This window comes from Narcine bancroftii, chromosome 6, assembly GCF_036971445.1.
Source record: "Narcine bancroftii isolate sNarBan1 chromosome 6, sNarBan1.hap1, whole genome shotgun sequence".
NCBI lineage: Eukaryota > Metazoa > Chordata > Chondrichthyes > Torpediniformes > Narcinidae > Narcine > Narcine bancroftii.
The window spans coordinates 253,687,800-253,710,239 of record NC_091474.1 but is presented as its reverse complement, the minus strand read 5'-3'; the positions used below and the strand labels follow the sequence as shown (position 1 = coordinate 253,710,239).

The window sequence follows — 22,440 nt, the reverse complement described above, 5'->3', positions numbered from 1 at the left end:
GGAGTACAAGGACACCTCCCCTTCTTGTTACTGCCCTGTACAGGGTAACTCCCTACACATTCCCATCTCATGATGTTTTACCTTACAATGACTAACGGGCTTGTTGGCCGGAAGGGCCTGTTACCGTGCTGTACGTCTAACAGGCTCGTGGGCCAGAAGGGCCTGTTACCGTGCTGTACATCTGACGGGCTCGTGGGCCAGAAGGGCCAGTTATCGTGCTGTACAACTAACGGGCTCATGGGCCAGAAGTTACCGTGCTGTACGTCTAACAGGCTCATGGGCAGGAAGGACCTGTTACCATGCTGTACATCTAATGGGCTCGTGGGCCGGAAGAGCCGGTTACCGGGCTGTACGTCTAACAGGCCTGTGGGTTGGAAGGGCCTGTTACCGTGCTGTATGTCTAACGGGCTCGTGGGCAGGAAGGGCCTGTTACCATGCTGTACATCTAATGGGCTCGTGGGCCGGAAGGGCCGGTTACCGGGCTGTACGTCTAACGGGTTCGTGGGCCGGAAGGGCCTGTTACCTGGCTATACGACAAATGGGCTCATGGGCTGGAAGAGCCTGTTAACTTGCTGTACGTCTAACGGGCTCGTGGGCCGGAAGGGCCTGTTACCATGCTGTACGTCTAATAGGCTCGTGGGCTGGAAGGGCCTGTTAATGTGCTGTAAGTCTAATGGGTTCGTGGGCCGGAAGGGCCTGTTACCTGGATATACGACGAATGGGCTCATGGGCTGGAAGAGCCTGTTAACTTGCTGTACGTCTAACGGGCTCGTGGGCCGGAAGGGCCTGTTACCGTGCTGTACGCTAAACTGGCTCGTGGGCCAGAAGGGCCTGTTACTGTGTTATACGTCTAACGGGTTCGGGGGCCTGTTACCGTGCTGTACGTCTAACGGGCTCGTGGGCCGGAAGGGCCTGTTACCACGCTGTACGACTAACGGGCTTGTGGGCTGGAAGGGCCTGTTACCGTGCAGTACATCTAATGGACTCGTGGGCCGGAAGGGCCTGTTACCGTGCTCTATGTCTAATGGGCTCGTGGGCCGGAAGGGCCTGGTACTGTGCTGTATGACTAACGGGCTTGTTGGCCGGAAGGGCCTGTTACCGTGCTGTACGCTAAACTGGCTCGTGGGCCAGAAGGGCCTGTTACTATGTTGTACGTCTAACGGGTTCGGGGGCCTGTAACCGTGCTGTACGTCTAATGGGCTCGTGGGCCGGAAGGGCCTGTTACCACGCTGTACGACTAATGGGCTTGTGGGCCGGAAGGGCCTGTTACCGTGCAGTACATCTAACGGACTCGTGTGCCGGAAGTGTTTGTTACCGTGCTCTATATTTAACGGGCTCGTGGGCCGGAAGGGCCTGTTAGCGCGCTGTACGATTAACGGGCTCGTGGGTCGGAAGGGCCTGGTACCGTGCTGTATGACTAACGGGCTTGTTGGCCGGAAGGGCCTGTTACCGTGCTGTACATCCAACAGGCTTGTGGGCCAGAAGGGCCTGTTACTGTGCTGTACGTCTAACGGACTTGGGGGCCTGTTACCGTGCTGTACGTCTAACGGGCTCATGGGCTGGAAGGGCCTGTTTGCGCGCTGTACAGCCAACGGGCTTGTGGGCCGGAAGGGCCTATTAGCGCGCTGTACGATTAACGGGCTCGTGGGTTGGAAGGGCCCGTTACTGTGCTATACGTTCAATGGGTTCGTGGGCCAGAAGGGCCTGTTACCGTCTTTATAACTAACGGGCTTGTGGGCCAGAAGAGCCTGTTACCATCTTTATAACTAATGGATTTGTGTGCAGAAAGGCCTGTTACCGTCTTTATAACTAACGGTTTGTGTGCAAAAGGGCCTGCTACAATCTTTATAACTAGGGCTTGTGTGCAGAAGGGCCGGTTACCGTCTTTATAACTAACGGGTTTGTGTGCAGAAGGGCCTGCTACCGTCTTTATAATTAACGGGTTTGTGTGCAGAAGAGGCTGTTACTGTCTTTATAACTAACGGGTTTGTGTGCAGGAAGGGCCTATTACCGTGCTGTACGTCTATCGGGCTTGTGGGCCAGAAGAGCCTGTTACCGTCTTTATAACTAATGGGTTTGTGTGCAGAAGGGCCTGCTACCGTCTTTATAACTAACGGGTTTGTGTGCAGAAGGGCCGGTTACCGTCTTTATAACTAACGGGTTTGTGTGCAGAAGGGCCTGCTACCGTCTTTATAACTAACGGGTTTGTGTGCAGAAGGGCCTGTTACCGTCTTTATAACTAACGGGTTTGTGTGCAGGAAGGGCCTATTACCGTGCTGTACGTCTAACGGGCTTGTGGGCCAGAAGAGCCTGTTACCATCTTTATAACCAACGGGTTTGTGTGCAGAAGGACCCGCTACCGTCTTTATAACTATATAACCATATTACCACTTACAGCACAGAACAGGCCAGTTCGGCCCTACTAGTCCATGCCGTAACAAATCCCCACCCTCCTAGTCCCACTGACCAGCACCCAGTCCATACCCCTCCAGTCCTCTCCTATCCATGTAACGATCCAGTCTTTCCTTAAATGTAACTAATGATCCCGCCTCGACCATGTCTGCCGGAAGCTCATTCCACATCCCCACCACCCTCTGCGTAAAGAAATTTCCCCTCATGTTCCCCTTATAATTTTCCCCCTTCAATCTTAAACCATGCCCTCTAGTTTGAATCTCCCCCATTCTTAATTGAAAAAGCCTATCCACGTTTACTCTGTCCCTTTTAAAATCTTAAACACCTCTATCAAGTCCCCCCTCAATCTTCTACGCTCCAGAGAAAAAAGCCCCTGTCTGCACAACCTTTCCCTGTAACTCAAACCTTGAAATCCTGTCAACATTCTCGTGAACCTTCTCTGCACTCTCTCTATTTTGTTTATATCTTTCCTATAATTTGGTGACCAAAACTGTACACAGTACTCCAAATTTGGCCTCACCAATGCCTTATACAATTTCATCATAACCTCCCTACTCTTGAATTCAATACTCCGATTTATGAAGGCCAACATTCCAAATGCCTTCTTCACCACACCATCTACCTGAGTATCAGCCTTGAGGGTACTGTTCACCACAACTCCTAAATCCCTTTGTTGCTCTGCACTCCTCAATTGTCTACCATTCAATGTATATGACCTATTTAGATTTGCCTTTCCAAAATGCAACACTTCACACTTATCTGTATTAAATTCCATCAGCCATTTCTCAGCCCACACCTCCAGCCTTCCTAAATCACCTTTTAATCTACGGTAATCTTCCTCACTGTCCACAACACCACCAATCTTTGTATCATCTGCAAATTTGCTTATCCAATTCTCCACCCCTACTTCCAGATCGTTAATATATATAACAAACAATAGTGGACCCAGGACCGAACCCTGAGGAACTCCACTAGTCACCGACCTCCAATTGGACAAACAATTTTCCACCACTACTCTCTGACACCTCCCATCCAACCATGGCTGAATCCATTTCACTACCTCCTTATTTATACCTAATGCCTCCACCTTTTTTCCTAACCTCCTGTGGGGAACTTTGACAAAAGTCTGAATAGACAACATCCACAGCTTTCCCTTCATCAACCTTTTTTGTAACCCCCTCGAAAAACTCAATCAGGTTTGTCAAGCATGATCTACCCCTGACAAAACCATGCTGATTACTCCCTATCAATCCCTGTACCTCCAAATATTTGTAAATACCATCCCTCAGAACACTTTCCATCAACTTACCCACCACAGACGTCAGATCACGGGCTTTTTTTAGACCCTTTCTTAAACAGCGGAACCACATGCGCCACCCTTCAATCCTTTGGCACTACCCCCGTGGCCAGTGACATCCTAAATATCTGTTAATGGCCCCACTATCTGTCCACAAGCCTCCCTGAGTGTCCTTGGGAATATTTTGTCTGGTCCCGGAGATTTATTCACCTTTATCTTTTTCAACACAGCCATCACTACCTCCTCGTTTATCCTTGTATGCTTCATGACCTCCCCACTATTTTTCTTTACTTCAACTGGTTCAATATTTTTTCCCTAGTGAATACCGAGGCAAAGAAATCATTTAAAATTTCCCCCATTTCTTCAGACTTCTCACTCAGCCTACCCTCGCTATCTACAAGGGGTCCAATTTTATCCCTCACTAATTTTCTATTTTTAATGTACCTATAGAAACCCTTTAGATTTATTTTTACTCTGTCTGCCAAAGCCTCTTCGTGCCTTTTTTTGGCCTTTCTAATTTCTTTCTTAAGATTTCTTCTAAACTCCTTGTAGTCCTCCTTCAAACTCTCAGCTTCCTGCTCTTTATACCTCTTGTACACCTCCCTTTTTCTCCTAACCAAATTTCCAATATTCCTCGAAAACCAAGCCTCCCTATGACTTCCAGCCTTTCCTTTGATCCTCACTGGGACATATCTACTCTGTACCCTCAAAATTTCTTTTTTGAATATCCTCCATTTTTCATTTACATCCTTACCTGAAAACATTCTGTTCCACTCAATACTCCCCAAATCCCTTCTTATTCCTTTGAAATTTGCTCTTCTCCAATCCAGAACCTCAACTTTAGGCCCCTCCTTGCTCTTCCCTAAAACTACTCGAAAACTAACAGAGTTATGATCACTAGACCCAATTTGTTCTCCAACATTAATGTCCGATACCTGACCTAGCTCATTCCCTAACAGGAGATCTAGTATTACACAGTCTCAAGTCGGTTCCTCTACTAATTGATTTAGAAAACAATCTTGAACACATTTAACGAACTCTAGCCCATCCAGCCCTCTAACTGTATGGGTATCCCAATCAATGTGAGGGAAGTTAAAATCTCCCATGATCACTACCTTATGATTCTCACACATATACGTTATCTCCCTACAAATTTGTTCCTCTAATTTTCTTGGCCTATTTGGTGGTCTGTCTTTCTTTGGCTTGGCTTCGCGGACGAAGATTTATGGGGGGGGTAAAAAGTCCACGTCAGCTGCAGGCTCGTTTGTGGCTGACAAGTCCGATGCGGGACAGGCAGACACGGTTGCAGCGGCTGCAGGGGAAAATTGGTGGGTTGGGGTTGGGTGTTGGGTTTTTCCTCCTTTGCCTTTTGTCAGTGAGGTAGGCTCTGCGGTCTTCTTCAAAGGAGGTTGCTGCCCGCCAAACTGTGGGGCGCCAAGATGCACGGTTTGAGGCGATATCAGCCCACTGGTGGTGGTCAATGTGGCAGGCACCAAGAGATTTCTTTAGGCAGTCCTTGTACCTTTTCTTTGGTGCACCTCTGTCACGGTGGCCAGTGGAGAGCTCGCCACATAACACGATCTTGGGAATACACCCCTATTAGCACCCTCATGCCTCTCACCCCTCAATTCCACCCAAACAGCCTCACTGGACGATCCCTCCAGACCATCCTGCCACCTCACGGCAGTAATGTCCTCCTTAACAAGCAGAGCAACTCCTCCCCCTTTTTTACCCCTGATCTATCACATCTCAAACAAATGTATCCTGGAATATTAAGTTGCCAGTCCTGCCCCTCCTGTAGCCAGGTCTCACTAATTGCCACAATATCGTGACCCCAAGTATCTGACCATGCTCTAAGCTCGTCTACCTTGTTCACTATGCTTCTTGCATTAAAATATATGCATTTCAGAGAACGACCCTCACATATATTCTCTTTTCTACCTTTTACCCTAATCTCCATCCTACCTTTGTTATCGATTTTATTCTTATCAAGGTGGCCATGCTCCCTTGACACTGCTCTCACACTCTGTTCCCCACCCCCCTGCCAAACTAGTTTAAACCTTCCCCCACAGCTCTAGCAAATTTGCTTGCCAGCACATTGGTCCCCCTCCAGTTCAAGTGGAGTCCGTCCCTTTTGTACAGGTCCGACCTTCCCCAGAAGAGATCCCAATGATCCAGAAATCTTACCCCTTGCCCCCTGCACCATCTCTTTAGCCACGCATTCATCCTCCACATCCTCCATACCCTCACTAGCTCGTGGCACGGGCAGCAATCCAGAGATTACTACCTTGGAGGTCCTGTTTTTTAAACTTCCTACCTAATTCCACATCATCCTGTTTCAAGACCTCTTCCCCACTTCTAACTAACAGGTTTGTGTGCAGAAGGGCCGGTTACCGTCTTTATAACTAACGGGTTTGTGTGCAGAAGGGCCTGCTACCGTTTTTATAACTAACGGGTTTGTATGCAGAAGGGCCTGCTACCGTCTTTATAACTAACGTGTTTGTGTGCAGAAGGGCCTGTTACCGTCTTTATAACTAACGGGTTTGTGTGCAGAAGGGCCTGTTTCCGTCTTTATAACTAACGGGTTTGTGTGCAGGAGGGCCTGTTACCGTGCTGTACGTCTAACAGGCTCGCGGGCCAGAAGAGCCTGTTACCGTCTTTATAACTAACGGATATGTGTGCAGAAGGGCCTGCTACCATCTTTATAACTAATGGGCTTGTGTGCAGAATGGCCTGTTACTGCCTTTATAACTAATGGGTTTGTGTGCAGAAGGGCCTGCTACCGTCTTTATAACTAACGGGTTTGTGTGCAGAAGGGCCTGCTACCGTCTTTATAACTAATGGGCTTGTGTGCAGAATGGCCTGTTACTGCCTTTATAACTAATGGGTTTGTGTGCAGAAGGGCCTGCTACCGTCTTTATAACTAACGGGTTTGTGTGCAATAGGGCCTGTTACCGTCTTCATAACTAATGGGTTTATGTGCAGAAGGGCCTATTACCGTCTTTATAACTAACGGGATTGTGGGCCAGAAGAGCCTGTTACCGTCTTTATAACTAACGGATTTGTGTGCAGAAGGGCCCGTTACCGTCTTTATAACTAACGGTTTGTGTGCAGAAGGGCTTGCTACCGTCTTTATAACTAACGGGCTTGTGTGCAGAAGGGCCTGTTACCGTCTTTATAACTAACGGGTTTGTGTGCAGGAAGGGCCTGTTAACGTGCTGAATGTCTAACGGGCTTGTGAGCCAGAAGAGCCTGTTACCGTCTTTATAATTAACAGGTTTGTGTGCAGCAGGGCCTGCTACCGTCTTTATAACTAACGGGTTTGTGTGCAGAAGGGCCTGTTACCGTCTTTATAACTAACGGGTTTGTGTGCAGAAGGGCCTGTTACCATCTTTATAACTAACTGGTTTGTGTGCAGAAGGGCCTGCTACCGTGCTGAATGTCTAAATTAAATTTTTATATATGAGGACATGAGGTGGTCTGGCAGGTAAGAAAAAGGAGAATCCATGAGATTGGATCCATGATGTAACCAGTGAGAGAGCAGATGCCTTAGAACAGGGACATGGAAGAATTTCTTCATCGAGAGGGCAGTGAATCTGTGGAATTTGTTGCTACAGGCGGGTGTAGAGACCAGGTAATTGGGGGTACTTGGGGGTTCGTGATTAGCCAGGGCATCAAAGAAGGCCAGGCCATGTAGCTGAGTGGGAGAATGGATCAGCTCATGATTAAATGGTGGGGCAGACACGATGAGGGTTTACTGATCAATATGGTGGTTGAGTTGTGGAGTCACAGGAGATAGGTGAGGGGTGAAATGAATACTTAATGGGACCTCTCCCTGTGCGGTGTCCCTGTGGCCTAGTATGTACAGCACAGGAACACTACACAGGGAGAGCTCCCATAACCTCACAAGGGCAACTGTATGACAGGTCAACCCACTGAGGAAGGCTGGGCAGTCAGTGGCCAGCCAGACTGGGGAGCAGGGTACAATCTGGAGAGTTTGCTGGCAGCTCCCATCTCCTTACCCAGAGGAACGATGAGGAAACGGATGTAGTTCAGCCAGTCCGGAGTTTTGTTCGCCAACTGATCGACGAAGAACCGGAGGATGTTGCTGAGGAAGCTCTGATCTCCAGCCACAGCCACCTTCACCGGAGGAGGCATCTGGGAGTTACAGTTACAGCTGCAATGAGAGAGCCAGCAGTGGGAGTTAGTGTGCAATACCCTGCACCCCACACCTTAGGCAGTGACCCCACACCGCAGGGTCCGTCACAGTCTCAGCTCTTCAACCTTCAACACCCTGGGATAAATCCCAACCAGCACTGCTCCAACACCTCTCCCACTGCTTCCGTGGGAGACAAATGCTGCAGAATACAGTGCACCCCTCCCTCATTCTCCTTGGTGAAAACCGAGGGATCTGGGAATACAGATACAGAATTCTCTGAAAGTGGCATCACAGGTGGACAAGGTTGTTAAATTTTTAAATTTAGACATACAACATGGTAACAGGCCCTTTTGGACCATGAACCTGTGCCACCCACTTTACACCCAGTTAATTAGAAAGTGAGGGGACTACAAAGGGAGGGCCACAGTTGGGGTGGGTGTATGTCAGAAACAGGAAGGGAACTCTCACTGTGCTGGGAGTCGTTGAAAGGCCCCCAAATAGCCCTCGGGACCCTGAGGAGCAGATATTCAGGCAGATTTTGGAATGGTGGGAAATACAGGGTTGTAGTTACGAGTGGTGCAGCCGAGATAGGTAAACTGGTTGACCGTTTTGAGTTTTGTGTGCCCGATGGAGATGTGGGGGGGCTGGTAGTCATGGTGGGGAGCTGGCTGATGGAGGACCTCAGTTTTCTTCAGGCTGACTTCCAGGCCAAACATTTTGGCAGTTTCCGCAAAGCAGGACGTCAAGCGCTGAAGAGCTGGCTCTGAATGGGCAACTAAAGCGGCATCGTCTGCAAAGAGTAGTTCACGGACAAGTTTCTCTTGTGTCTTTTTCATCAGATGCAAGGATCGACAATGAGATAGACAACAGACTCGCCAAGGCAAATAGCGCCTTTGGAAGACTACACAAAAGAGTCTGGAAAAACAACCAACTGAAAAACCTCACAAAGATAAGCGTAGACAGAGCCGTTGTCATACCCACACTCCTGTTCGGCTCCGAATCATGGGTCCTCTACCGGCACCACCTACGGCTCCTAGAACGCTTCCACCAGCGTTGTCTCCGCTCCATCCTCAACATCCATTGGAGCGCTTTCATCCCTAACGTCGAAGTACTCGAGATGGCAGAGGTCGACAGCATCGAGTCCACGCTGCTGAAGATCCAGCTGCGCTGGTTGGGTCACGTCTCCAGAATGGAGGACCATCGCCTTCCCAAGATCGTGTTATATGGCGAGCTCTCCACTGGCCACCGTGACAGAGGTGCACCAAAGAAGAGGTACAAGGACTGCCTAAAGAAATCTCTTGGTGCCTGCCACATTGACCACCGCCAGTGGGCTGATATCGCCTCAAACCGTGCATCTTGGCGCCTCACAGTTTGGCGGGCAGCAACCTCCTTTGAAGAAGACCGCAGTGCCCACCTCACTGACAAAAGGCAAAGGAGGAAAAACCCAACACCCAACCCCAACCAACCAATTTTCCCCTGCAGCCGCTGCAACCGTGTCTGCCTGTCCCGCATCGGACTTGTCAGCCACAAACGAGCCTGCAGCTGACGTGGACTTTTATCCCCTCCATAAATCTTCGTCCGCGAAGCCAAGCCAAAGAAAAAAGAAAAAGTTACGAGTGATTTCAGCTTCCCTCATATTGACTGGCACCTCCTGACTGCAAGAGGGATGGATGGGTCCGAATTTGACAGGAGTGTCCAAGAAGGATTCCTGACACCGTGTGTGGACCGGCCGACAAGATGAGAGGCCAGACTGGATCTGGGTCTGGGGAATGAACCTGGTCGGGACGGACCCCCTCGGTGGGGGAGCATTTTGGTGAGAGTGACCCCAACTCCCTGAGCTTCAACATAGCCGTGGATAAGGATAAAAACAGCCAAACTGGGGAAGTGTTTAACTGGGGAAGGGCTAATTATGAAGGGACGAGGCAGGAACTAGTGAGAATAAATTGGAAACAGGTATTTAAGGGTGAAAGCTCAGAAGCAACGAGCTGCAGGGGAGGTGCCGGGGGATTAGAGAACTGCAAATATAGTTTCCTTGTTTGTAAAAGGTAATAGGAAAATCCTGGGAATTATAGACCCTAATTAAGTTTTTTGAGGAGGTAACAAGAGAAATAGATGAGGGTTGGGTGGTAGATGTGGTCGACGTGGATTTAACGAGGCATTTGACAAGGTTCCCCACGAGAGACTCATCCAGAAAGTTATGAGGCACCAACCGGATCAGGGGAACCTTGGGTGTGTGGATAAAAAATTGGACTGTCTGTAGAAAGCAGAGTAGTAGTGGAAGGAAAGTTTTCTGCCTGGAGGTCGGTGACTAGAGGAGGGGCCGCAGGGACCTGTTCTGGAACATCCTGCTCTTTGTGATGTTTACAAATGACTTGGGTGAAGAGGCGGACGGATGGGTCAGGAAGATTGTGGATGTTATGAAGGTTGGAGGAGTTGTGGATGGACCTGAAGGTTGTCAAAAGTTACAAGAGGATATCGACAGGATGCAGAGTTGGGCAGAAAAGTGGCAGATGGAGTTCAATCCGGATCAGTGTGAGGTGATGCATTTTGGATGGACAAAACAGAAGGCTGAGTCCAGGGTTAATGGTTGGTTACTGAAGAGTGTGGATGAACAGAGGGATTGAGTTCAGGAGTACAACTTTACAAATCTCTGGTGAGTCCACACTTAGAGAATTTTGTTCAGTTCTGGTCACCTCATTACAGGAAGGATGTGGAAGGTGTGGAGAGGGGGCAGAGGGGATTTCCCAGGATGCTGCCTGGATTGGGAAACAAGTCTTATGAGCCAAGTTAGCAGAGCTGGGACTTTTCTCTCTGGAGTGTAGAAGGACGAGAGGAGACTTGATCGAGGTCGACAAGATTCTGAGTGGCATAGATAGGGTGGACGGCCAGCGCCTGTTTCCCGGAGCAGGATCAGCAAACACCAGGGGATGTTTGTACAAAGTGAAGGGAGGGAAGTTTAGGGGAGACGTCAGGGCGACGTTTTTTACACAGAGAGTTGTGGGGGCCTGGAATGCCTCGCCAAGGGTGGTGGTGGAGGCTGGAACATTGGGGGCATTTAAGAGAATCTGAGACAGACATATGGATGGAAGGAAAATAGAGGGTTAAAGGGTAGGGAGGAATTAGTACTTTTTTTCCTCGGCATACATGGGTGAGCACAGCATCGAGGGCTGAAGGGCTTGTACTGTGCTGTAGTGTTTGATGCTCTGCTCTAAACTTTTCCCTTTTCACCCTTAACCCATGTCCTCTGGTTTGTATCTCACCCACCCTCAGTGAAAAAAGCCGACCTACATTTATTCTGTCTCTCCCCCTCATCATTTTAAATACCTCGATCAAATCTCCCCTCGTTCTTCCACATCTTTTTCAGCTTCTCCAGTTTTTGAGCGGAGCAGCTCCCATCTGATGCTGGGTTGCACCCAGAGGCCTGCTCACAATGGTGACCCTGGTGTGGATACTAATGCAGGTTTGATGGTGTGTCCTTCACCTGCCCTCTGTATGTGCCAGTGGACAGACCCTGCCCTAAACCTCTGCACGAGACAGGGGACCGACCCGGAGTGTAGATTCACGGCCCAGCATTGGTGGACTCCTACACCGAGGGAGTAGTGGAGGTTACTTACAAGCGCTGTATCCGGGTGATGATGGTGTTGAAGGCTGCGTGGATGTCGGCCGTGGAACAGGTACACACCATCAGCTGGCTCTTCTCCTGCAGCCGCTCGTACAGGTACTGGAAGGCAGTGGCACTCTGTTACCCAGGCAATGCCTTGCTCCCACTGGAGTCGGGGGTGTAGGGAGAATGTCGGGGGAGAGGGAGAGGGGTGTCAGAGGGGAGAGATCATGGGTTGGAGGGAGAGGGTTGGGGAGGAGTGGTCAGGGGAGAGGGGCAGGTGTGAAAGGGTCTGGCTCAGAGTGTCGGGGTGAGAGTGCCCACACGTCCCTTACCTGCCCCTGCCAGTCAGTGGTGTTTACCAGGATGATGCTCTCTGGCAGCTGCTCATCCGAGATCAGGATCTGGTTCAGTTGGTCATAGACAGACTTGCGCGGGACCTGACAACGACAGCAGGCAGTCAGAGCGGCCAGGAGCATCGATAACAGTACGATCTCGTCCTCACTATGGGTGGTTGGGCACTAATTTTCCCCAAAGCTCTGCCTGTTGCACTGACAACACTGAAGACTGAGGGGTGTTCCCTTCCCTGGGTTTGTACAAAGGGAACGCCAGCCCAGCCAGCACTCAGGACTTGCATCTGTGTGTGGGGATGCTGGGCTGGACAATCCTGTGAAGGCGATTTGGATGACGATGTCCAAAGATGCTAGTGAATATCCCCCAGCATCTTGCTGCAGAAGGAGAGGAAGATACCCCAGCCTTGAGCCCACCCTGGGGGTGATGTCGCAGAGGGGGCACATCAGCTGGGATGACGATGCGTTGGGTCGCGGCACCTGGGGGCGACAGCGCGGTGGGGGCGATGGTGCCCAGAGTCAGCCCAACACAGGAGAAGAAATGAACTGTTCCTGATGGACTTGTTGTTTCCCGAAGGGGGTGGGGGAATGATTCACCTGGCTGTGGAGGCTGGTGTTGGCCAAACACTCGCTGTCGAAACTGCTGGGTCTGTCCCCTTGCGTCTTCGTGATGTGACGATCTCTCAGCGATGTGCTCCTTGGCCTTCGCAGCTGTTGGCATTCGGACTTGCTGCCGGGTACAGAAAAGAACATTGTTTCCCCTGGCAGTTATACCCACGTCAGGTCATGAACTGTCTACCCATAAGGGACCTCCAAAAGCCAGACTGATGCCAGTCCACACCATGTAGAACAATGGGGCAGATGGGTCCCACCTGGCGAAGGCAGTGGGCAGAGTGGGGACAGGATGGATGAGGGCAGGGGTGGGTGTGGGGAAGAGTATGTGTGGGGGTGAGAAGCACTATGTGTGTGTTTGTGTATGTGAGAGGGCATCCATGTGTGTGTGTGTGTGTAAAAATGTGAGTGTGAATGTGTAGTTGAGAGTGTGAGTGTGTGTTTCCATGTGAATGTGTGTGAGTGTGGGTGGGGGAGAGTGTGGGTGAGGGAGGGTGTGGGTGAGGGAGGGTGTGGGTGAGGGAGAGTGTGGGTGAGGGAGAGTGTGGGTGAGGGAGAGTGTGAGTGAGGGAGAGTGTGGGTGGGGGAGAGTGTGGGTGAGGGAGAGTGTGAGTGAGGGAGAGTGTGGGTGAGGGAGAGTGTGAGTGAGGGAGAGGGTGGGTGAGGGAGAGTGTGGGTGGGGGAGAGTGTGGGTGGGGGAGAGTGTGAGTGAGGGAGGGTGTGGGTGAGGGAGAGTGTGAGTGAGGGAGAGTGTGGGTGAGGGAGAGTGTGGGTGAGGGAGAGGGTGGGTGAGGGAGAGTGTGGGTGGGGGAGAGTGTGGGTGGGGGAGAGTGTGGGTGAGGGGAGAGTGTGGGTGGGGGAGAGTGTGGGTGGGGGAGAGTGTGGGTGAGGGAGAGTGTGGGTGAGGGAGAGTGTGGGTGAGGGAGAGTGTGGGTGGGGGAGAGTGTGAGTGAGGGAGAGTGTGGGTGAGGGAGAGTGTGGGTGAGGGAGAGTGTGGGTGAGGGTGAGTGTGGGTGGGAGAGAGTGTGGGTGGGGGAGAGTGTAGGTGAGGGAGAGTGTGGGTGAGGAAGGGTGTGGGTGAGGGAGAGTGTGGGTGAGGGAGGGTGTGGGTGAGGGAGGGTGTGGGTGAGGGAGAGTGTGGGTGAGGGAGAGTGTGGGTGGGGGAGAGTGTGGGTGAGGGAGAGTGTGGGTGGGGGAGAGTGTGGGTGGGGGAGAGTGTGGGTGAGGGAGAGTGTGGGTGAGGGAGAGTGTGGGTGGGGGAGAGTGTGAGCGAGGGAGAGTGTGGGTGAGGGAGAGTGTGGGTGAGGGAGAGTGTGGGAGAGGGAGAGTGTGGGTGAGGGAGAGTGTGGGTGAGGGAGAGTGTGGGTGAGGGAGAGTGTGGGTGAGGGAGAGTGTGGGTGGGGGAGAGCACGTGTGCATGCATGAGAGAGACAGACAGACATAGATAGGGTAGGTTTGTGTGTTTGATAGAGCGTGGGTGAGTGGGTGTGTCTGCTTTTGTCAGAAGGATACCATATTTACCTCGGGGACACAATCAGCTGTGATTCTGTCTTGGTTATTTTCCCCAGGGGAAGGAGACGCTCTGTGGAAGCTTCCCATCCTTCTGTATCTGCTGGCTTGACATCATCATCCTCCAGCTCCTGCGAAACAAAAACAGAGGGTGAGCCCAGTCCCAGTCCCACTGCTGTAGGAACACTGAGCCCAGACCCAGTCCCACTGCTGCAGGAACACTGAGCCCAGACCCAGTCCCACTGCTGCAGTAACACTGGGCCCAGACCCAGTCCCACTGCTGCAGGAATACTGAGCCCAGACCCAGTCCCACTGCTGTAGGAACACTGAGCCCAGACCCAGTCCCACTGCTGCAGGAACACTGGGCCCAGACCCAGTCCCACTGCTGTAGGAACACTGAGCCCAGACCCAGTCCCACTGCTGCAGGAACACTGGGCCCAGACCCAGTCCCACTGCTGTAGGAACACTGAGCCCAGTCCCAGTCCCACTGCTGCAGGAACACTGAGCCCAGACCCAGTCCCACTGCCGCAGGAACACTGGGCCCAGACCCAGTCCCACTGCTGCAGGAACACTGGGCCCAGACCCAGTCCCACTGCTGCAGGAACACTGAGCCCAGACCCAGTCCCACTGTTGCAGGTACACTGGGTCCAGACCCAGTCCCACTGCTGCAGGAACACTGAGCCCAGACCCAGTCCCACTGTTGCAGGAACACTGGGCCCAGACCCAGTCCCACTGCTGCATGAACACTGAGCCCAGTCCCAGTCCCACCGCTGCAAGAACACTGGACCCAGTCCCATTCCCACTGCTGCAGGAACACTGAGCCCAGACCCAGTCCCACCGCTGCAGGAACACTGAGCCCAGACCCAGTCCCACTGCTGCAGGAACACTGAGCCCAGTCCCAGTCCCGCTACTGCAGGAACACTGGGCCCAGACCCAGTCCCACCGCTGCAGGAACACTGAGCCCAGACCCAGTCCCACCGCTGCAGGAACACTGGGCCCAGACCCAGTCCCACTGCTGCAGGAACACTGAGCCCAGACCCAGTCCCACCGCTGCAGGAACACTGAGCCCAGACCCAGTCCCACTGTTGCAGGAACACTGGGCCCAGACCCAGTCCCACTGCTGCAGGAACACTGGGCCCAGACCCAGTCGCACTGCTGCAGGAACACTGGGCCCAGACCCAGTCCCACTGCTGCAGGAATACTGAGCCCAGTCCCAGTCCCACTGCTGCAGGAACACTGGGCCCAGACCCAGTCCCACTGCTGCAGGAACACTGAGCCCAGACCCAGTCCCACTGCTGCAGTAACACTGAGCCCAGACCCAGTCCCACTGCTGCAGTAACACTGAGCCCAGACCCAGTCCTACTGCTGCAGGAACACTGGGCCCAGACCCAGTCCCACTGCTGCCCGAACACTGGGCCCAGATCCAGTCCCACTGCTGCAGGAACACTGAGCCCAGTCCCTGTCCCGCTGCTGCAGGAACACTGAGCCCAGACCCAGTCCCACTGCTGCAGGAACACTGAGCCCAGACCCAGTCCCACTGCTGCAGTAACACTGAGCCCAGACCCAGTCGCACTGCTGCAGTAACACTGAGCCCAGTCCCTGTCCCGCTGCTGCAGGAACACTGGGCCCAGTCCCAGTCCCACTGTTGCAGGAACATTGGGCCCAGTCCCAATTCTGCAGCAATACTCCCAATCCCCCAACATTTTCTTCGATTGGTCCCAGTTTACTGCTCCCATCACTTACCACAGGTAACCACTCATCAGCGGCCTCCACCTGGTGACTTGGGTTGTTCGTGGTCTTACTATCTGAGGGCTGAAGCTCTGCCTGTGGAAATGGGCCGAAGAACCGCATGGAGAAATACTGACCCTGGACTCACAGTTCACCATTTCCCTCGCTCGGATTTGGGAGATCAGTGGTGACTGGCACTGCCGATTGCTGGGGACAGTTATGAGTGATTTTTGGTGATACAGATGTGAGATTGGTGTACTCTGGGAGGGGAGACGAGCAGTGAGGGGGATGGGAGATTGACAAGGATGGGAGTTCAGCTGCGACGGCCGATTGGCGGGATCGGAAGATGTATGGCGTCAGGGACTGGAGATTGGTATATCCTGGGACAGGAGATTGGCAGTAATGGGAGATCAGCAGCGATGGGAGATCGGCAGTGATAAAGGCAATGGAAGATCGGCGGGGACAGAAGATTGTCGATGAGGCGGATGGGAAATCAGCATTGGCAGGAACAGGGGACCAGCCGGGACACCTCTTCCATCAGGTACTTACTGGAGCCGGTTGCTGCTGGAGTTGAGTCTTCTCACCAGGCCGACTAACAATCTCTGTCTGTGAAGTTGAGTAGGACATCCCTTCAAAGAATGGCCTATAACAGAGTGGAAACCAACTGTCAGTGCCATTTTCGTCATGAGGGCATGACTTTTTACTGTCTGAGCAGTTCTCCTATGGTGGTTGGTTTACAGTGTGGCCAGACCAGTTTTCCTGTGGTGGTGAGTTTACAGTGTGGCCAGACCAGGTCTCCTGTGGTGGTGAGTTTAAAGTGTGACCAGACCAGGTCTCCTGTGGTGGTGAGTTTACAGTGTGGCCAGACCAGGTCTCCAGTGGTGGCGAGTTTACAGTGTGGCCAGACCAGCTCTCTTGTGGTGGTGGGTTTACAGTGTGACCAGACTAGCTCTCCTGTGGTGGTGAATTTACAATGTGGCTTGACTAGGTCTCCTGTGGTGGTGAGTTTACAGTGTGGCCAGACCAGGTCTCCAGTGGTGGTGAGTTTAAAGTGTGGCCAGACCAGGTCTCCAGTGGTGGCAAGTTTACAGTGTGGCCAGACCAGCTCTCCAGTGGTGGCGAGTTTACAGTGTGGCCAGACCAGCTCTCCTGTGGTGGTGAGTTTACAGTGTGGCCAGACCAGGTATCCAGTGGTGGTGAGTTTAAAGTGTGGCCAGACCAGGTCTCCAGTGGTGGTGAGTTTAAAGTGTGGCCAGACCAGGTCTCCAGTGGTGGTGAGTTTAAAGTGTGGCCAGACCAGGTCTCCAGTGGTGGCAAGTTTACAGTGTGGCCAGACCAGCTCTCCAGTGGTGGCGAGTTTACAGTGTGGCCAGACCAGCTCTCCTGTGGTGGTGAGTTTACAGTGTGGCCAGACCAGGTATCCAGTGGTGGTGAGTTTAAAGTGTGGCCAGACCAGGTATCCAGTGGTGGTGAGTTTAAAGTGTGGCCAGACCAGGTCTCCAGTGGTGGTGAGTTTAAAGTGTGGCCAGACCAGGTCTCCAGTGATGGCGAGTTTACAGTGTGGCCAGACCAGCTCTCCTGTGGTGAATTTATGCTGCACATACACCGACCGTGAACATGACGTGACCACCCACCGTGATTATGACCACACACCGACCTTGCACAGGACGCTACAACATTACTTACCGTGAATGCAACATGACTACACACACACTGACCGCGATCGAGACGTGACCACACACCGACCGTGAACGAGACGCGATTACACACAGTGACCGCGAACGAGGTGTGACCACACACCGATCGTGAACGAGGCGTGACCACACACTGACCGTGAACGAGGTGTGACCACACACCAACCGTGAACGAGACGTGACCATACACTGACCGTAAAGGTGACCACACACTGAACGTCAACATGAAGTGATTACACACAGTGACCGTGAACGAGACGTGACCACACACTGACCGTTAACGCGACATGACCACACACTGACCGTGAGCATGAAATGATCACAAATGGACCGTGAACGCGAAGTGACCACACACACCGATCGTGAATGTCATGTGACCACACCAACTTTTAATGCAACGCAATCAGACACACTGACCGTGAACGAGACGTGACCACACACACCGCCCATGAACACAATGTAAATACACACTGACTGTGGACGCAACGTGACCACGCACATCGCCCGTGAACGTGACGCAATCACACACACCGCCCGTGACGTGACACGATCACACACACAGCCCGTGAACACAATATAAATACACACCGACTGTGGATGCAACATGACCACACACACTGACCGTGAACGTGACGCTACAACACAGCGACCGTGAACGTAATATGACCACAGACACCGACTGTGAATGCAACGCGACCACTCAGCGACCATGAACGTGATGTCACCACACACCGACCGTGAATGCGACCATGTACACCAACCGTGAACATGATGTAACCACACAACGGCCATGAACGTGACAACACACGAACTGCGAATACGACGCGGTCACACACTGACCACGACAGCTCAGGCGGATGAAAGATGGAGGGGTGGGATGTGTCCTAAATCTTGCAGTGGAACCAGTGCAAGAAGCTCACCTCAGTTTTGGCTTTGGCGTGCTGAGAACGCTCTCATTATCCTCCATCTCAGGACCACTGTCGCTAGGATTGTAAACTTCCAAACTGTCGTAGAGCAGGTCAAGATCGTCCTCAGCTTCCTGGGTGTGGTCAACAGGATCTGAGTCCAAGACCTGCAACACATATAGGGTTATTGTGCTTTTCAACCAGCAGGGTACTCACACACATCAGAGCTCATCATATGCACCTTGACTCCAGAAACGGTGTCACGGCACTGAGGTAACGATGTCACGGCGCTGAGGTAACAATGTCCCGGTGCTGAGGTAACGATGTCACGGCGCTGAGACAACGATGTCACGGCGCTGAGACAACGATGTCACGGCGCTGAGACAACGATGTCACGGCGCTGAGACAACGATGTCACGGCGCTGAGGTAACAATGTCCTGGTGCTGAGGCTATAAAATTGTAACTAAGGTTCGAGCAAATGGATTACTTACCAGGTTTAATAAATTTAGATCAAGCTGGTTTTATTAAAGATCATTATTTTGCTGATAATATTGTAAAATTAATTTGTTTGATTCATAATTCTCGGAGGAATCCGACTTACCAATGGTCTTAACATTAGATGCCGAAAAGACATTTGAAAGGGAGAGTGGAATTTTTTTATTTAAAGTACTGAAAAAATTTAGATTTGGACCAATGTTTATTAGTTGGATTGAATCTTTAATATTTTATTAAAACATTTAAAGCACATAACATAACATTAATTACAATATATTGATACAAACATAATGTGATTAAATATAGATTAAAAAAACCCTCCCAACCTCCCCACTAATACCCTCCCTCCTCCCTTCCCCACCTACAAAAGAATAAGATCATTAACAAATACAGTAATATTTTAACTTTTTGGCTGCGGACACGGTGACATCAACTGAAGCGGACTGAGGGGTCAAATTTTAACACCAATGACTTTCAAATATGGGCTCCAGACTTTAATAAAGAAAAAGTATTTATCTCTCAAATTGTATGTTATCTTTTCTTAAGAAATACAGGCTTTCATTTCATTATGCCATCTTTTCATACCTAAAACCAAATCAGACTTCCATGTAATAGCTAAACATTTTTAGAGACAGCCAAACCCAAACATAAAAATTCAATTTGATACATAGTCAATCTCAATCCTAAAGTAATTGACTTAAGATCCCCTAATAAAAATGAGTCAAGAGGTAAATTCACTTTTAATACCTATCCTAAAAACAATTTAATTTGTAACCAAAAACATTTAACCTTAAGGCAAGTCCGTCAATTGAAAAAAAAGTACCTATTTCTTGACCACACCTAAAACATAAATCTGAAGAAATAAGTTGTTTTTTTTTCCAGTTTTTGTGGGGTTAAATACAATTGATGTAAGAAATATTGCATCAATTTATAACGTTCATTTAACATAAGATAACATAACATAACAATTACAGCACGGAAACAGGCCATTAGGCCCTTCTAGTCCGCACCAAACCAAACACCCCTTTCTAGTCCCACCTCCCTGCACAATGCCCATAACCCTCCATCTTCTTCTCATCCATAGACCTGTCCAACCTTTTCTTAAATAATACAATTGACTCCGCCGCCACTATTTCTCCCGGAAGCTCATTCCACACGGCTACCACTCTCTGAGTAAAGAAGTTCCCCCTCATGTTACCTCTAAACCTCTGCCCCTTAATTCTTAACTCATGTCCTCTTGTTTTAATCTTTCCTCCTCTTAACGGAAATAGTCTATCCACATCCACTCTGTCTATCCCTTTCAAAATCTTAAATACTTCTATCAAATCCCCTCTCAACCTTCTACGCTCCAAAGAATAAAGACCTAATCTGTCCAATCTCTCCCTATACTCTAGATGCTTAAACCCAGGTAACATTCTGGTAAACCTTCTCTGCACTCTCTCCACTCTGTTTATATCCTTCCTATAATTAGGCGACCAGAACTGCACACAGAACTCCAAATTAGGCCGCACCAACGTCTTATACAATCTCAACATCACCTCCCAACTCCTATATTCCATGCAATGATTGATAAAGGCCAGCATACTAAAAGCCTTGTTCACCACCCTATTCACATGAGTTTCTACCTTCAGGGAACGATGTACCGTTACTCCTAAATCTTTCTGCTCTTCTGTATTCCTCAATGCTCTCCCATTTACCACGTATGTCCTGTTCTGATTCTTCTTACCAAAATGAAGCACCTCACACTTATCAGCATTAAATTCCATCTGCCATTTTTCAGCCCACTTTTCTAAGCAGCCCAAATCCCTCTGCAATCTTTGAAAACCTTCTTCATTATCCACTATTCCACCTATCTTAGTATCGTCTGCATATTTACTAATCCAATTCACCACCCCATCATCTAGATCATTAATGTAAATAACGAACAACAATGGGCCCAATACAGATCCTTAAGGCACACCACTGGTCACCGGCCTCCAACCTGACAGACAATTATCCACTACCACTCTCTGGCCTCTCCCTTTCAGCCAATGTTCAATCCATTTGACTATCTCAAAATTTATACCTAAAGACTGCACCTTCCTAACTAACCTTCCATGAGGTACCTTATCAAAGGCCTTACTGAAGTCCATATAGACAACATCCACTGCGCTACCCTCATCCACATTCCTAGTCACCTCTTCAAAAAATTCAATCAGATTGGTCAAACATGACCTTCCTCCCTCAAATCCATGTTGAGTGCTCCTGATCAGACCCTGTCTATCCAGATGTTTATAAGTACTATCTCTAAGAATTTTCTCCATTAATTTACCTACCACAGACGTCAAACTTACAGGCCGATAGTTGCCAGGCTTCCTCCTTGAACCCTTTTTAAATAACGGAACCACATGCGCAATGCGCCAATCCTCCGGCACTATCCCCATATCTAATGACATTTGGAAAATTACCGCCAGAGCCTCTGCTATTTCCTCCTTCACTTCTCTCAATGTCTTGGGGAAGATCCTGTCTGGTCCCGGAGACTTATCCACCTTTATATTCTTCCAAAGCCTTAAAACTACATCTTTTGTAATCTCTATATTCCCCATATTTACCCAATTTGCTTTTTTTTATCTTACATCTCCCAATATCCTTCTCCTTAGTGAATACCGAAGAAAAGAAACTGTTCAATATCTCCCCCATTTCTCTAGGCTCCACACACAGTTTTCCGCTCTGATTTTCTAAGGGACCAATTTTGTCTCTAGCTTTCCTTTTACCATTAACATATTTGTAGAACTCTTTTGGATTAATTTTCACCCTGCTTGCCATAGTTTTCTTGTACCTTCTTTTAGCTTTCCTAATTCCTCTCTTAAGATTCCTCTTACATTCAATGTATCTTTCAAACATCTCCTTAACTCCATGCTTCTTATATCTAATGTACACCTCCCTTTTTCTCCGAACCAAGTTTCCAATATCCCTTGAAAACCACGGCTCTCTCAAACCTTTTGCCCCTCCTTTTAACCTAACAGGAACATAAAGCTTTTGCACTCTCAAAATCTGATCTTTAAAAGACTTCCATCTCTCTACTACATCCTGCCCATAAAACAAATTGTCCCAATGCACACCCTGCAAGTCCTTTCGCATCTCCTCAAATCTAGCTTTTCCCCAATCCAAAACCTCAACCCTTGGCCCTGACTTCTCTCTTTCCATCATGACATTGAAGCTGATGGCATTATGATCACTGGACCCGAAGTGCTCGCCAACACTAACCTCCGACACTTGATCCATCCCATTTGCCAACAGTAGATCTAACACTGCTCCTTCTCTGGTCGGCACCTCTACATATTGTTGTAAAAAACTATCTTGCACACATTTCACAAACTCTAAACCATCCAGTCCTTTCACAGAATGTGTTTCCCAATCTATATGTGGAAAATTAAAATCTCCCATAATTACAACCCTGTGCTTATCACAAATATCTACTATCTCCCTACAGATTTGCTCCTCTAGGTCTCGGTCCCCTCCGGGTGGTCTATAATACACCCCTACAAGTGTAACCTCTCCTTTCCTACTCCTCAGTTCCACCCAAATAGCCTCCGTGGATGTGGCCTCTAATCTATCCTTCCTAGGCACCGCTGTAATATTTTCCCTGACAAGCAATGCAACCCCACCTCCTCTTGCCCCTCCGACTCTATCACAGC

The 22,440-nt window shown here is 50.1% G+C and overlaps 1 protein-coding gene across 2 annotated transcripts in view; it reads right to left on the bottom strand.

The window, feature by feature from the left end:
* The window catches only part of LOC138737261 (phosphofurin acidic cluster sorting protein 2), a 284,998-nt gene that overhangs the window by 79,607 nt on the left and 182,951 nt on the right, over positions 1 to 22,440 (bottom strand). For both annotated transcript variants that reach the window (XM_069888004.1, XM_069888003.1), the window contains exons 9-16: positions 18,283 to 18,434; positions 16,218 to 16,311; positions 15,684 to 15,764; positions 13,953 to 14,071; positions 12,417 to 12,549; positions 11,805 to 11,909; positions 11,483 to 11,589; positions 7,732 to 7,886 (exon numbers count right to left, since the gene is read on the bottom strand). In XM_069888004.1, coding sequence (XP_069744105.1) covers positions 7,732 to 7,886; positions 11,483 to 11,589; positions 11,805 to 11,909; positions 12,417 to 12,549; positions 13,953 to 14,071; positions 15,684 to 15,764; positions 16,218 to 16,311; positions 18,283 to 18,434 — 946 coding nt within the window. The remainder of the gene's footprint in view (positions 1 to 7,731; positions 7,887 to 11,482; positions 11,590 to 11,804; positions 11,910 to 12,416; positions 12,550 to 13,952; positions 14,072 to 15,683; positions 15,765 to 16,217; positions 16,312 to 18,282; positions 18,435 to 22,440) is intronic.